The sequence below is a fragment of the Engraulis encrasicolus genome, chromosome 2 (assembly GCF_034702125.1).
Source record: "Engraulis encrasicolus isolate BLACKSEA-1 chromosome 2, IST_EnEncr_1.0, whole genome shotgun sequence".
NCBI lineage: Eukaryota > Metazoa > Chordata > Actinopteri > Clupeiformes > Engraulidae > Engraulis > Engraulis encrasicolus.
In genome coordinates, this window is record NC_085858.1 from 32,563,517 (window position 1) to 32,581,016 (window position 17,500).

The following is a 17,500-nucleotide window of genomic DNA, read 5'->3' on the forward strand; positions in this document are numbered from 1 at the left end:
GTGTGTGTGTGTATGCGGCGTCTGTGACCCCAGATTCTATGCTTGCAAAGAAATGGTTTTGCATAGAAGACCAATGCAAGGATTTGAACTTTGGAGCAGAGGCAAAGAGAGACAGATCTGAGCTTGTGTGAATGCGTGTGTGTTTATAGATATGCGTGTGTGTGAATGCGTGTGTGTTTATAGATATGTGTGTGTGTGTGTGTGTGTGTGTGTGTGTGTGTGTGTGTGTGTGTGTGTGTATGTGTGTGTGTGTGTGTGTGTGCGCGCGGAGTCTGTGGTGTGGTGAAGAGTGAGCGGAGTGGAGCGGAGCAACACGGAGTGGAGCAACCAGGGCCCTGGAATGTGCTGGGTGTGAGGATTAAGTCCAAGCAGCAAAGAGAAACAGCTGGATGACGCTCACAGAAGAAGATATTGAAAATGCATGCAAGTCTGAGTGAGTGTGTGCAAGACCATATTAGCTTGTGTGTGTGTGTGTGTGTGTGTGTGTGTGTGTGTGTGTGTGTGTGTGCGTGCGTGCGTGCGTGCGTGCGTGCGTGCGCGTGTGTGCGTGCGTGCGTGCGTGTGTGTGCGTGTGTGTGCGTGTGTGTGTGTGCAGACGGGGCCGCGATTCTTCTCCAGCTCATTAATCTCCAACAGAGCCTCTCTCTCTCTCTTTCTTTCTCTCCCTCTCTCTCCCTTGCTTTCTTTGGGACTGTGGAGTTGTGCATTTCTCTCCCCCTGGTCCAGCTTCCAACATTTCCCCCGCCCGCCTCACAATGGGATACTAAACCACTGGCAGGGGTTCAACTCCATGTCGATTCAATATCCTCCTTTCATTGAGGCGAAACTGAACTGCGCACTGCACTGCATCGCATGCCTGTGATCAGGACGGAAACCAAACATGCACAAGACAAGGGGCGAGACAGACAAAACATTACTCTGTGTGGCAAAAAGGCATGGCTCCTACATGAGGGGAAAAGAAAACAGGGCTTAAGGAGGTTGAAATTTCCGGCTTTTCCTTAAGAGGCTGCTACGCCTTGTTGTGCAGCAAGTCTTCCGTGACCCCCATGATGTGAAGCATAACACAGACAGTTATGTCACTTTATGATCAGCTCTCTAGTTTAGTACTCTGCACAGTAAAAAAAATAAAAGGATTCGAAAACTTTTTTCCAGAGCAACAGAATTCAGGAATCTTTCTTTTTTAAACAATATTTTTTTGGCATTTTATTATTTTACGGATAGGACAGTCTGCGAGAGGGACAGGAAACGAGTGGGGAGAGATAGTGGGGAGAGAGAGACGGGAAAGGGCCGGTAAAGGACCAGGCCAGAGTCGAACCCCATAAACATAAATAAGATGACATTAAAGTTCCCATGTAGACTCCTTCTAAGAAAGTGTAAAACCTGGCTCAAACTACACGACTATCGGCCCGATTCTCGGCTGAAACCCCCCCTTACGACAATCAGTAGAACGTTACCCCCCAGGTCCATCGCAAGCGGTTGTTTCGAAGTTTCTAAGATAGAACTTTGGCAGCTCCAAGAGTCGCTGATCGCAAATCGTAAAAAGCAAACACTGTTTGATATTTGCGACTGGAAATAGAACGTCGGGCATTGTCTCGGTGGTTGCGAGCAGGGATAAAATTAACAGCTGCGATTCTCTCCTAGTGAGCGGTGCACCCCGACGTCAAAATCGGACACACACTCGGGAGTCGTGTAGTTTGAGCCTGGCTTTATCTACTGTCACAATACCTCTGGATTTTTGGAATGTCACGACACCCAAGCAATGTCAAAATGACATAATGTGGTGTTCAGTTTTGGAATGTGGAATGACAACAGTGACGGTCATAAACATCAATGTGTCATTAATGTTCCTGACATGTGACACGTCATTCTTATACTGTTTACATGACACCCTTATGTAGACTCCAAAGTGTTACTAAATGTGCTTGTGTTCAGGAAAACACATGCAAAAAATACACAATGACACTGAAGAAAACAAAACAAAAGTGAATCTGAAATATCCAACTTTAAACTCCAGTGATATCTGAACATTGCCCGTCTAAGACATTTACATTCCCTGGAGTGGCACAGAGGAAACCATAACCAGAATAAAAAAAATAAACAAAAACCAAATACAGCGGCTGGCAGGGGGACAGAATCATTACTGCTTCAATTTTGGGGGGGGGGGGGCATTAATCAGCGCACCAACCGGCTCAATGGGAAACAGGACAAGAGCAAAAAAAACCCGGCAACATTGATCGCGGGCCAACGAAAGCATCAGCCTGATTATTCACGGTTGTGGCTTTAAGAGTATGCACAGAGGAAAAACCTGAAACTTCTCAGGCCCTCTCTTTTTGTTGTGATACCATCAAGCTCCTGGAAACACAGGCACGCAACACACATGCTCACACACACGCACTCATGCAAACACACGCACACACTCACGAAAAACATCCTAAAGCATCCGCTGCAATCCCACAAGGCCCTTGGGAGGCCCCTCATTGGTGGACTCTTCATTAGGCCGCTCGTGCACCACTCTCCCCCCTCTTATGCTGCCCTCACCCCTCCCCACCGCCAATACACACACACACACCCAATGGCCAACCATCAAAGAGATACTTGGCGATTTGAGACCACTGCTCTTGTGCTATTCACACACACAGACTAATTTATGAGAATGAAGAAGGAACCCATGGAAAAGCAGAAGCGTGTTCTTGTCCCACAGACAGACACACAAATAGACAGATACACATGTAAACAGAGTATACAGGAGGACACCCCCACCATACACACACAGACACACACACACACACACACAGACACACACAGACACACACGCGCTTGCTCTTCTCCCCTCGGTCACCCCAACAATGGCAGGCAATTACGCACTCAGGCGCTCCCACCAACTTAGCAAGACATAATGCAATTTCACGGTCTGAATAGAGACAAACAGCAGATAGTCTGTTCATGCTTGCTCATCGGTCAAACATGGCTCCGTGAACCCAGTTCACCACAACCCGCCCACCCGAAACATTTTTAAGTGTTGCCTCATAAAACTTAAAAGTTTTCTTTCCATCCAGTTTTGACTTGTCAACATTGTAAAAACCCCATTTATCGTGGAGCCTCATATAACCACTAACATACAAGTTGGGAGCATTCTGGGGAACATTCTGGCTTTACTTCCACCATGTTGAAAACACACCACGTTTTAACAGCTGGAACGAGAAAAAAAAGCATACTGTACAACTGTTGAGCTGGCGTAACAAGTTGCTGTAACAACGCCCTTCCCTCTGGATTCTGGACTGAGAGTTGGGGTGGGGGAGTTTGTGTGTGTGCGTGTGTGCGTGTGTGTGTGTGTGTGTGTGTGTGTGTGTGTGTGTGTGTGTGTGTGTGTGTGTTGGGGGGGATGGAACAGGCTGTGCAAACTCATCAGTTCTGCTGAAACCACGCTGGCCATTTTAAGTTTGCGTCAGAGTGGATTAGGTCAAGCTGCCCAGCCGTATGGAAAGAGATTTCCGCCCGTACGCGCGTCTCATTAAGCCTCATGCCAACGGCCCAAAAGCAAGCGGGCCCCTTTCTGATCAGAAAAAGAAAAACAGAAGAATGCCCCTGCTTACGGCAGCCAACTTTCCTTATTGTAGCCCCACCATCCACAATGACAACTTATAATTAACCAGCACTCGTTTTTTGTTTTTTAAAAGGGAAGAGGAGGAGGAGGGGGAGAGGAAGAGAGGGAGGGGGGGGGGTGTAGAAAGTACATGCTGTCAGCATGCTAAGGGGTCCAATAAAGGATTCACTCCATTCTTCCCTGCGATGTTCTTTGGCTCCTTGGGTTTGTAAAGGTCCCTATAGGTTCCTAATGAAAGGGCCCAAGAGCACCCGAGCAAGGGCAAGGCAGAGGCTGGAACCATCAGAAATGAACACTATGAGCTCTCAGGCATAGTCCATTTGTATGTGTGCGTGTGTGTGTGTGTTGCATAGATGTTGTATAGTTATATGCAAGTGTGAATGTGTGCGCATATGTGAGTGTGAGCATATGTTCGTGTGTGTGTGTGTGTGCGTTAGTTCCACCAGACATGCCTCAGCATACTAATGGACCGTGACTGATGTGTCCCCGGAGACTTCAGCGGGCGATAGAGGAGGGCAGATTGGAGGAGACACGGGGGCGTTTAAAAAAAAGGGGGGGCACAGCCTGGGAGGGGCAGGGGTGCCCCCAAAACATCAAGGCCCGTGTCAGCCAGCGTGCTAGCAGAGGGGCTCTGACTGCTGCTGCTGATAAGCACACATCAGATGAAAGCCAAAGAGCCAGCCAGCCAGCCAGCCAGCCAGCCGCACCGCACTGCATCACATCGCGATAGAGCTATCGGATGGGTGAAAAGGAGATGGAGCACGAAAGCCACAGAGAGGGTGATGGGGAGAGATAAAGGAGAGAGTGTGGCGAAGGAAAAGAAAAATGTGTTTGTGCTCGCCGGGGTGTTTTCAGAGAGAGAGAGAGAGAGAGAGAGAGAGAGAGAGAGAGAGAGAGAGAGAGAGAGAGAGAGAGAGAGAGAGAGAGAGAGAGAGAGAGAGAGAGAGAGAAAGAGAGGAATGATTGTTACAAAAAAGGAGTGGAGATTGGAAAAAGGTGGAGAACAGAGATTCATTGATAAGGCCTGAATAGAAACGTGCAGCGACTGAACAGAAAGGGGAAAAAAGAAAAAGATGGAGAGTACTAAAAGCATGAAAGAAGGAATTCAATTGAGGAAAAAAAGTAGCATCACTCCACAGAATCAGGAATACTGACTTATTGGCTCCATGTGCTTATCTGTCCATAAAAAGTAAAGCATGGAAGACTGCAGACTGATCTCCAAGATCGGCTGGAGCAATTCCTCACTCAAACACCTCAGCACACAGGAAAACCTGGATCTCAGACAGACGCCCACTGATCCCTAGATAACCTTTTTTGTGAGTGTGTGTGTGTGCGCACACGCACATGTGTGCTCATGCATTCAACACACTGTGATAAACTGAATGAACCAAAGATTTTGACCCTGAAATTTACAGATAAAGTGACAGTGAGATGAGAGAGAGACGGTATGATTGTGTGCGTGCGTGCGTGTGTGTAAGTGAGAGAGGTCAGGCATAGTGATGAAGGAATCTGTGAGGCAGGGCTGTGTGTGTGTGTGTGTGTGTGTGTGTGTGTGTGTGTGTGTGTGTGTGTGTGTGTGTGTGTGTGTGTGTGTGTGTGTTTGCATGCGTGTGTTTCCTCAGCTGCACTCAATCAGCACAGAGGAGGGCGTGTGTGTGCGCGTGTGCGTGTGTGTGTGTGTGTGTGTGTGTGAGAGAGGTGAGAACATGGCTCCTCGTGAAATCAGAGAGGCTCTCCGGCCCTTCCTCCTCCCGTTCTGCGCAGACGACTGAAAAACACAACTCCAAGATAACGCTCCCAGCCTCAGCCCACCCCATAATGTTGGCTGCACTGTTGGCCATTTTTGAGACGGTGACTGCACCAGGGACAATAGGGAGGACCGAGGTACTTATACCAATTTGTCAGCTCATGAAACACCATTGACAAACAGCATTGCTTCATCACCAAAAGAAAACACTGCTGAATAGTACCTTACCAAATATTTGCTTCCTAAACCTTGTGAACAATACAGCTGGTGGAGGGTGGAAAGTGAAAAGCGATCTAAGATGATGCAGTGTGGGAACCGACATCAGGACATGCGGTGTGAGAGTGGTGAAGGGCTGTGCTGGTGAGCAAACACAACCACTGAGCCTCCTGCTGCTTGCTGGTGTGCTGGTGTGTGTGTGTGTGTGTGTGTGTGTGTGTGTGTGTGTCTGTGTGTGTGTGTGTGTGTGTGTGTGTGTGTGTGTGTGTCTGTGTCGCACTCAGAGGGGTGAGCAGATGAATACTGATCAATCAGCAACCAATGAATACTAATCAATGAGCAGATGCGCAGTGTGAATCACTCACTAATAAGACTGCAAATAAAAGCTTGACTAGAGACATGATGCAGTGTGTAAGAGATGCCTGCACAATGCCTTTGTAATGGCCCCAAATCTCTACACCTCCAGGAAAAAAAACTGCTACCAAGCACAGCAAAATGTACTTAACTGACCACTCATTATTACATGTTTCTGTAAAATAGATGAGTCACATACACCAAGTGCGACTGACATACCCTATAAACAATTACCATATCTAAGTGGTACAGACGGGCCGGGAATAAGGAGGCATCCCAGCTATTCAATTGGCTATTGAAGCAGCAGCACACACCAACGAACTGGACACACCAAAAACATGACTTGGCACTTTGTAGCAGTCAACAACAATAAAAAGCGGAGTTAAATTATGACAGACAGAAGGAAGTTTACCCATGCGTCCCATTGCAGTAGTGTTTAATGCAAAGTGCATGGTCTCTGCGCTAATGGTAGGGCACTTGTCTACTACGACGAGGCTGACCCGGGTTCGATTAATTCCGGCTCGGGTCCTTTGCCGACCCTTCCTCTGTCTCTCTCCCCACTTGCTTCCTGTCATTGCTTCACTAACCTATCGAAATAAAGGCAGAAAAGCCCCCCCAAAAATATATAAAGTGCATCGTCTCGTGGTTCAACAGGAAACTAGTAGTCCTATAGTTGCATGTGATCCCCAAATCCACAGGGAACTCCCTCCCCCTGCCTAGTGCAACGGCGGGAAACTAAGCCGTTGATTAATCCACTCAATGTCATATCCCTGAGCACTAGCTAACCTAGAAGGCAGTACAGGGGGAAGAGCAGGGAAGGGAGACGAGAAGGAGCAGCGGAGAAGGAGAAGAGGGGAGGAGAAAGGGAAAGGCACCATAATTACACACCTCATATTGAATCGGTTTTAGACAGAGAGAGAGCGCGAAAGAGCGAGAGAGATAGAAAGAAGGGGGGGGGGGTAGTGCAGGGTTGGATGTATGAGTGTGAGCGCAAGGGAGCAAGATGAGGAGAGGAGAAACAGCAAAGGGAAGGGAAGGGAAGCACCATAATTACACACACCTCATATTTCATGGAGAGGAGGGCTGTTTCCGGGACACAGGACACACAGATCAGATATTCATGCCAGCCTAGACTCCAGTCAAATAACCTCAACAACCATCAGTAGAGTCATAAAGGCTGGATATCCACCGTATCACATCACATCACATCCTGTCCATGGATCCATCCATCCATCCATCCATCCATCCATCCATCCTGTTCTTTGACAAATTGCATCAGTTGCACCAAAGGCAACAGACAGTCAAGTCATTGCAGGACTAGAGCAGCTACTTTCAAGCCGCCAAATATGCAAAACAAATAAATTGTTTATTGCCGGCAGACGTGACGGGAGCGCAACTGAGGCATCCTCTGTAAACACGCACCACGCGCATTCTCCATCACAAGTGCCGTGGAGATGCAATTGAGGTCAGTGCCTCTTTGAAGTTTGGTCTGTAAGAGCCTTGTGCAGAAGGAGAATAATTGCGATGGCTGGCGTGCACACACACAGACACATCGATAACCATGAAAGTTGGAAGTCGTATTCATTTCCTGCAGTGCGAAAAGTCCCTCTCCAGAGACTTGATGAAGATACATCACTCTCAGCCCGTCCCAGTAAACACGAACCACACATCACAGGACGCACAATACAGATTGTGCAAACTACATAAACAAAACACCAATCTTCAAACTGCCTGTCACGAAGTAATGCCTCATGTATCAAGACGGAGGGAGCTGCATGACATCAGGCACTTGGGCGGATGACAAGGGGGCTCCCTTCTGGGAACAAAACCTCATAAATTTCATTTAAAACCAACCAGGGTTTCTGCCCCCACAAAACCGAACATGGGTAGTGGAGTAAGCATAAATCCACATCGTGAGCAGAGGAATGGGGGAACACACACACACACACACACACACACACACACACAAGTACACACACACACACACCGAATCACGGCTGCATCTCGATGATTCGCCTGCTGCAGTGGTGGCCTTGGAAACGGCTTGAAAAGATGTCTTTATTGCGACGGTCCGAGAGCCAGCAACAAAGCACTGAAAGAATTTGCCCCCACCAAACCCTCCTCTTCCCCCGCCATCACCAGCAGCACAGACGCCCCCCTCACTGCAGAGGGTGATCTCGGGGCAGAACGACACACATTTTTCAGGGGATGCAGCAAACTCCTACCCTACTTTGCCATGGCCATTTCAGCCATCTCATTACTTTCCATTTAAAGCCTACCAACAACCTCCTTTCCTAGCTTCACATCAGAATCGGACTGAAATCTGCATTAGTATATTACTTTTCATAGTTACAGACCAAAGTGATTAAATGAACAAAAGTGCTTTAAGACCGTGCTGCACAACAGGGACACCAAAACTGTAACTTGCTTGACATTTCGTAACATTACTTTGGCATTATGCTAACACCGGAAGAATTGTTCAGCCTAATCTGATTCAGATTTATCTGAATCTGATTCAAATCTGTAGACCTCTACTCCTTCCTCCTTCCCCACTTCCTAAAGTCAAGCTTACAAGAAGATGAGCTGTGTAACTACAGGCCCGACAAAAACAAAATGAGAGCAAACAAGGCTTGATCATTTTCTCCACAACCGCATGTGGGCTAGACCCAAATCAGACCCAAAAAAAAGCAGACACGCTGTAACCCAAATGCAGTTCCATAGCACAGCAAACACATTATCCCGTGCGCATATTTGGTTCTTCGAGAAAGGACCCAGCGTGCGTAATTGCAAGTTGGACACGGTCCTTAAAAATAAAAACAGAGGAGCGTCTGGTTAGCTTGGCTGAGATAACATTGACTCGCTCCCTTCAAAATAAAAGGAAGAACATGTTTCACTTGGTCTACCGTTGCAACCACCCAGTGCATGAGAATACGCATTTCTCCTCAAGCACACCCCAGTGCCCTAAGAAAGGAGAGCAGAGTAAGCAGTATGTGGGGAACTTCCAAAAGTAAAACCGCTTGGAATAAATGCAACTCCTGCAGGATTTATGATATAGCCAAGACTATATTGCAAGTTTCCACAGATCTATTAGGTCACCATTTATTATTTCCACATGCTTGACTTTCACTGGGTTGAAAAAAAAAGCTAATGACAATTTGATTAACTCATTTATCACTCACTCATAACATTGATGAAATAACAGAAAATCAATACTTGACTCCTAATAAATTTCAGCCGTGAAATGGACTGATCGCATTGCCAAACCCCTCTCAGGGGTGATCAAATGTAGCCTGGTCTTGACCATCCCATAATACTACCATTTCATTTCGTATTCATGGTCTGGGGGTTGTTTGATCTAAAGCAATTGCAGGAAGCAGCAAGTTTTCAATCAGTTCCTTTTTTGAAATGATTGGACAGCCCTCACCCAATCGCCAGTTGACAGTTACTCAACAACAACATAGCGCAGGCGTTTACGTTATCGTCACAAGCGCCCTCCCCCTTTCGCCCCCACCAACCTGTCTCTTTGCTTGTTGGCTATTTTCTGGGGAGGGTTGACCGGCCAAATCCTACCGCTCAACATCGCTCCACAGAAAACAGGGGCCAGACTAGTAGTGGAGCCAATCCTTTGGCGGAAGTACGTAGGATGGTACGCATGGCTAGGTCAACTGATGTTTGCACTTGACTTCAAGTTTCAAGTTTATTTATTTAACAAAGGGACAGCATATATTACCATTAGGGCTGGGCAATATGACGATATATATCGTTATCGTGATATAAAAGTGCATATCGTGACCTTTTTCCTATATCGTTTATATCATGATAGTAATTTTATCAATTTTATACAATTGAATATCATTTAATTACACAATACACACTATAAGTTAATGTAACTGTAGAAATAAGAATAAAAACATCCATTTTAAAGAAAGGTGGCTTTGCGACATGAAAAAATAAAGAGCAAATAAAGAGAATAACTGAAAACGTATGCAATTGTGCTATATCGTGATATACAGTCCCAGGAAAAAGTTTGTACACCCTTAGAAATTTCTTACCTTTCTGTCAAAATTGGTCATAAAACATGGTCTGATCTTCCCGGAAATCACAAGAAGAAACAACCAGAGTCTGCTTTAACTAATTCAACCCAAAGATTTACAAGTTTTCATATTTTCATTGGCCATAAGATGTAAACATTCACAGGACAGCAAGGCATAAGTAAGTACGCCCTTGCATTCAATAGGTTTTAACCCCAAGTTAGTCGCAATAACCTCAACCAGATGTTTCCTGTAGTTGCAGATCAGATTAACAAAACAATCTGGATGTATCTGGTCTCCCTCTTCTTTAGAAAACCGCCTCTCGTCAGCAAGGTTTGTGGGATGTCTGGAGTGCATAGCTTTCTTGACTTCATGCCATATAATCTCAATTGTTTTTTGTCAGGGCTTTGACTGGGCTATTCCAGAATGTGTATTTCATTATTATGAAGCTATTCTAAAGTCGATTTGCTTCTAAAGTATGGGTTGTTGTCACATTTCAGCACCCATCCTCTTGTGTGCTTCAACTGTGTGACAGACTACCTCCCTTTTTTTCTGTAAAATATCTCGCTAAACTTCTGAGTTCATTGTTCCACTGATAATAGTAAACTGTCAAGGGCCTGAGGCAGCAAGGTAGCCGCATATAATGATGCTCCCGCCACCATACTCAAAGGTGGAGATGATGTTTTGGTGAAGGTGTGGTTCTCCAGTTCTCCTCCAAACATGACATTGTGTGTTCCCCTGAACAATTCAACTTTGGTTTCAACGTTGGTCTACAGAATATTTTGCAGTAATTCTATGAAGCATATAAATGCTTTTTCGCAAACCTCAAAGGTGCAGCAATATTTTTTTGGACAGAAACCCCATTCATTTTAGATTGTCAGAATGAATCCCATTTTTAGCTATTCTTGGTTACATCTCCTCTTCTGAGTATGGTGGCGGGAGCATCATTATATGCGGCTACCTTGCTGCCTCAGGCCCTTGACAGTTTACTATTATCAGTGGAACAATGAACTCAAGTTTATTGTGATATTTTACAGAAACAAACGTGAGGAAGTCTGTCACACAGTTGAAGCACATAAGAGTATGGGTCCTGAAATGTGACAACAACCCATACTTTAGAAGCAAATCGACTTTAGAATGGCTTCATAATAATGAAATACACATTCTGAAATAGCCCAGTCAAAGCCCTGACAAAAACAATTGAGATTATATGGCATGAAGTCAAGAAAGCTATGCACTCCAGACATCCCACAAACCTTGCTGATGAGAGGCAGTTCTCTAAAGAAGAGGGAGACAAGATACAAACAGATTGTTTTGTTAATATGATCTGCAACTACAGGACAAGTCCGGTTGATGATATTGCAACTGACTGAGGGTTAAAACCTACTTAATGCAAGGGTGTACTTACTTATGCCCTGCTATCCTGTGAATGTTATGGCCTCATGACCAATAAAAATATGATAACATGTAAATGTTTGGGTGGAATTAATTAAAACAAACTGATTGTTCCTTCTTGAGATTTCCGGGAAGATCAGACCATGTTTTATGATCAATTTTGACAGAAATGTAAGAAATTTCAAAGGGTGTACAAACTTTTTCCTGGGACTGTATATCGTTATCGTGATACAAAATGATCCATATCGTGATTGATCCATATCGGTTTTTTTCCATATCGCCCAGCCCTAATTACCATTTGATATTTACCATTTAAACAAAAATGCTAAACATACAAGATTGTAGCCATTAGGCTAATTTCCATCTTTTGTCCCTCGACAGGTTTGATGCTCCTTAAAAATAGACAAAGTTAAAACAAAACTAAAAATACACAGCTATTGCACACAGTTGTACCACGTGACTCGTGTCTTTACGTGACCAATGCAGAGTTCCAGGGCCTCCAAATCGTTCCTGCATGATGGCCACAGGTATGACAGCGATGCAGTTATGCAGATCACAAACCCATCTCATGTTTGATGTGCAAACCTCACATCTGGCTGCAAGGCATGCCCACCCCAGTGTGCGCGCACATGCGCACGAAAACACACAGAGGGAGTAAAAAACAACAACATGCTTTTAAACTACTCACCCGCCCTAACCCCAAATGCTGGAATCCAATAAACAAACTGAGGTGGAGGGAGTGGGAGATGATATGGCTTTAACTGCTCGGTTATGGGATAGGGACGGGCAGGGCAAGCAGCGAGCCATTGGACACGCAACAGGCCCAAAGCTTCAACCCTCTCCCACCCAAACAACCCCCCACCCCACCCCCACCCCCTGTGGAAGTGTAAACCACGCTACGATGCTGAAGATATGATCCACGGAAAAGCCCATCCCAGAGGAGCTTCCATTGGAAACGGACGAGGGGAAAGACAAACCCTGATAACCACTAAATAAACAGCAGGGGGCCAGTGCACTCCCTGATTACACATGGCTGCATACAGGCTGAAAAGGACTCTGGTATTTGGGAGGGACACGCACGCCAGCATGCACGCACGCACGCGCGCGCGCGCACACACACGCGCGCGCGCACACACACACGCGCAGACGCGCGCACGCACGCACACACACACACACACACTTATGACGACCTTCACTGACTCCCATCCTAATCAAACTAAAGCATGCGAAACTATGTCAAGACCAAAACAATCCCAACCCTTAAAGTGATACTGCCCCATTTTGGAAATAAGCTTATTTTGCTCCTCCTCTTGAGGTAAATGATTCGGGTTTGCCTTTCTCCTGAATTTTCAACCGTTCTCAGGGTATGGCAGTGTAAATTTTAACTTCAAGCTCACAGTTAACATTGAGTCCTATGAGACCAGCTGGTAGCTAACTGGTTTCATAAGAGTCAATGTTAACTGCTAGCTTGGAGGTAAAATCGCACTGCCGTACTCCCAGAACGGTTGAACGTACAGGAGAAAGGTAAACCCCAATCCTTTAACTCAAGGGGAGGTGTAAAATAAGCTTATTTCCAAAAATGGGACAGTATCACTTTAAGAAGATAGTCAGTAAAGAAGTGTTTTGCCACTTTTAGTTCTGTCATTAACAATTTCAGCAAGCAAACACTGTTAATAGGGGCAAGACCCATTATCAACTTTTTGTCTATTTGCCAACGCACACATGCATACAAATAAACACACACACAGACACAGTCACAGACACACAGACACACTACTGCAAAGTTGTTAAAAACAAAGCAAGGGAAGCAGGATCTGCAAGAAGCTGAGAGGCGTTACTCCAATGACGCTCATTAGAGAGAATATCCAAAAGAGCTGAAGAACACAGAGGGCCCCCAGGGCCTCAACAACTACAGCACTCACTCCTCCAAATTCAAATTCACATTAAACAAAACCAACCTCCTACACACACACACACACACACACACACACACACACACACACACACACACACACACACACACACACACACACACACACACACACACACACACACACACACACACACACACACACACACACACCTCACCTCCCTAGCTGCAGGCACCTCTGCAATATGAGAATGCACTGCACACACCCCACAAACATGGTAACGTGAATCAGCTTTTGCAAGGCCTTGTTGTATTACTACTTTGCGGGCATGCTAGGGTGTGTGTGTGTGTGTGTGTGTGTGTCTGTCTGTGAGAAAGAGAACATGTAAGAGCACTACAGTAGAAGTAGAGCAGGCTGTGTGTGTGTGTGTGTGTGTGTGTGTGTGTGTGTGCATGCAGAGACAGGGAGACGCTAGAGTTGTAAAACATGCGTGTTATGCGATGGGCATCACCATCTCAGTCCGTCCCAGCTTCCTCCACACAATCACACACTCAACCATTCCCACCACATACTCCCTCATCCCTCACAGGCAGGCTGACCACACAACACCACACCACACCACGCCCACCAGCCCCAGTGGTGCCCAGACAGAGGAAATGCTCACTAAACCCAAACCACTCATTACTCCCAACCAGAGCAGCCCTGTCGTCTTCGCTCGTTTCTGTCGTTTTTTACACCTATCAGCACACGAGCCTCAGCAGGCTGGCAGGGCCAGGCAGCACTTCCTCACATGAGTAGAGAGCTCAAGAGGAGGAGCTGTAGCAGGGGAGGGGAGGCATGGCTGGGATTGGCAAAGACAAACAATAACGCAGGAAAATATACAGCGCCCATTGCGTGTCACTTTGTTTTCTATTGCGACTGTGAGTTTACACATACAGTACATGTATGTACTGTACATACATCTTCAGATAAACAATTCCTAATATTAGTGATACAAGAGGTACAAGAGGGATGGTCTGCCCCCAGAGAAATGGTGCAAGTGTTGGGGGTTGGTAGAGCAAGTTTGCAAAAGTCCAATGCACCACGACAGGCAGTGTGATGTGACAGTTCTGTCTGAGTATTCTAAGAACATGGTTAAGTGATAAACCTGACTAAGTAAACCTGCATGAAGTGGTATATCTGCTAATACATACACACAAGTGTCCTTCAGTTAAGAAAATAAAGACTCCTGGCTCTTATTTTAGACGATTTACCATGACCTCAAGGTTAACTAAACCTGGATAACTTAACCAGATTCTTGGAATACTCCCCAGGCATCCCATGAGTGCCACAGTAAACTCTCCCTGATTTGATTCAGGTCCATGAGTATCTTCGGTCATTCGTTACTCTTCACCTCCCCTTCTAGTTTTTCTCTCTCTGGTCTGTCTGTATGCATCTCCATCTCTCTCTCTCTCTGCCTGTCTGGATCCCTACTTTTATTTCTTTCACTCCCTTCGTCTGGTTGTCTCTCTTTCTCTCCTCCTCTGAGTGCATTACTGCTTGCTTGTCCTCCTCTCTGCACTGCACTCTACATGCCTAACCTCATGCATCCTCCTCCTCCTCTCCTCCCTCCTCCCCTCCTCGCAAGCTGTCACTCAGCCTAGCTGATCCAGCTCGCTCCCTTCCCTCTCTCTCTCTTTTTCCACACATTCATTCATCTCCCTTCTCGCTCTCTCTGTCTCTCCTCTCCCTCCCTCTCTCCAATCCTCCCTCTCTGCAGGGTGGTGCCTGACCGTGCCAGTCTCCCCAGAAGCCAGGCCTGTCTACAGCAGCTCAAAGCACTGATTCTACTGTACGCTACACACATCGTACACATACTGCGCACGCACGCACGCACGTACACCAACACACACACACCAACACACACACACACAACAGCCCGGCACCATATACACTGCACACGGTCGGTCAGACGGACACACACACACACACACACACACACACACACGCACACGCACACGCACACGCACACGCACACGCGCACGCGCACACGCACACGCACACGCACACACACACCTTATAATCACACCCAGACAGAGACGTATGGCAGCAAAACCAGGCACAGCAGCCCCATCCCCAGGAGCAGGTCCAGGGCATCAGGGGGCCCAGCCCGGACTGCATGCTACCCAGAGGAATGTGCAGTATGTCAGGCCTTATCTCCTGCAGCATGCCGCCACAGTCACCACCACGACCGGACTGTTACCGGGCTGCGCTCGGAGGAGCAATGCAAAACCCTCTCTCTCCCACAGAACAAGCAAAGACTACTGTCTGTCCCCAACCCCCCTGCCTCTGTGCTGCTTGTTACAGAAATTACCTAAACCGTGCAAATCAATAGTCCATTCATTGCCACTCATCCGCTAGAGAAAGAAAGGCAGACAGACATAGAGAGAGAGAGAGAGGGGGGGGGGGGGGGTGCACGAGAGAGAGAGGTGATGAGGAGAGTGAAAATAAAAACATAACTTCAGAGCCATGACGAATCACTTCAATGGATCTAGCGTGGAGGAACAGTATCCGCCACGCTCAAAGGTTTGACTGTGTTGTTGAGAGAGGGAAGTGGAGTCGTGTCAGTGCCATTCAAAAGCATGTAAAAACCTTCCTGCTTGCTGGATCACGTTTAACTTCAGAAATGGACGCATTGTGAATATTTGCAGGGCCCGCTCTCTCACGGTTTTCTTCTTCCAGCCAACCGTCCAAGCCACCACGGGCTAACATGCACTTTGTTTTCCCAATTTAAAAAGGATACACTTTGATGGCTCCAGACTTGGTGCCGATGGCCATGAGCTGAAGCTTGGGATCGTAAGCCAAGGCGCTGGGCTGGTTGGGGAATCCATGCTCCACAGTCTGACAAGAGAGGAACAGAGATGGAATGTTGCATCATTCAATGTCCACTAGCGAGACAAGTCACACACACATAGAAAACACTGCGGGAGAACTGACCACATTGGGAATGGGAAAAGGTGAGTGGATACTGACAAAATGTATCTGAATTATTTCTACAAGAGCAGATTGATGGTAGAAATATATTGTTGCCACGTCTACAAATGACCATCGCAGATGTGTGTACATGTGTTTCTCAAAAGCTTATGGAAGTTAAAGGGCTGTTGCAAAGGGCATTGCCCGAGTAGTGTTGAGAGCATGTCATGTTGTGGAGAGTCATCTTATGACATTTTACACTTCTGTCAGAAAGACGCCTTGCTACCATGATGACATCTAGTGCATTGACAGCTAATTCAGTATCTTGCAGCTCTATGTATGGTCATCAGACATTAAGGAAATAACCCAGACTACAATACACTAAACACGACTCTGATGTTGTCAAGTTAAGCGTCCTAGGGGTCCCCTAGACAAAGTGAAGAGTATGACCTATGGTATTTTCTGACACTGGTAAACGGGCTGTAGCCTACTGGTATTAAGTTCAAGGCTTTCGACTCTGGCGCGATGACATCGTTCAGTCCAGTAAGAAAAAGGCCAAATTGGCAGTGTTGACGTCCAGCAAATGGCACCACTGATCATAAAATACATGTCCCACTCCCCGCCACAACCAACTGACCCCCGCTCACCCATTCACGCTAGGCTACTTAACGAGGTCGGGAAATCCTACAAGTTCCACCAGCCATTCAATACTCCTCCAGTCGTATGAAGACTCGGGCACGGCACAATAATGCACGCAGCCCATTTAGTTTTTATTCCAAGATATGGATTATCTTGACAAAAGTGAAAACCATGTTCATGCTGTTCATGATTCTGGTATTATTATCAGGGGCTCGTCATACAATCACAAATGAATAGGCCTATTGACTATACTTAAAAAATCCTGTCACACAAAAACAAATAGGCCTATACTACACTACATTGGGCATTTTGTTTGTGGAAACACTTTTCCTCTGGAGGGCCTAGGCTACTGTACATTTATTCGAATACTCATTTCTCTCCTGCTTTGTTAGCCTAATTATATTTAAGTAGGTTAGGCCTATGCTACTTCTATTCTTATGCACAGCCCAAGGTTTTACGAGTGACCAACAAAAGCGTAAGCAAGTCGAAAGACAAAACATTTGAATTTGCATGTGAATAGCAAGCGTATTAAATTATTTGGGCGCACAGAGCGCGAGGGTTCTGAAGTGACAAACACAACGCTACAATGTATAACAATGGTAACAGATGGAGACAAGTCGTCTGCACGAATTTTGGTGTTTGGGCTTCAAACTTTGCCGCAGTTTCTGCTCCGGAGCTGAGAAATAAATAA

General features: G+C 46.3%; 1 protein-coding gene across 3 annotated transcripts in view; it reads right to left on the reverse strand.

Annotated features, from left to right (window-relative positions):
• The window catches only part of llgl1 (LLGL scribble cell polarity complex component 1), a 65,671-nt gene that overhangs the window by 47,579 nt on the left and 592 nt on the right, over positions 1–17,500 (reverse strand). For all 3 annotated transcript variants that reach the window (XM_063186708.1, XM_063186717.1, XM_063186701.1), the window contains exon 2: positions 16,001–16,098. In XM_063186708.1, coding sequence (XP_063042778.1) covers positions 16,001–16,098 — 98 coding nt within the window. The remainder of the gene's footprint in view (positions 1–16,000; positions 16,099–17,500) is intronic.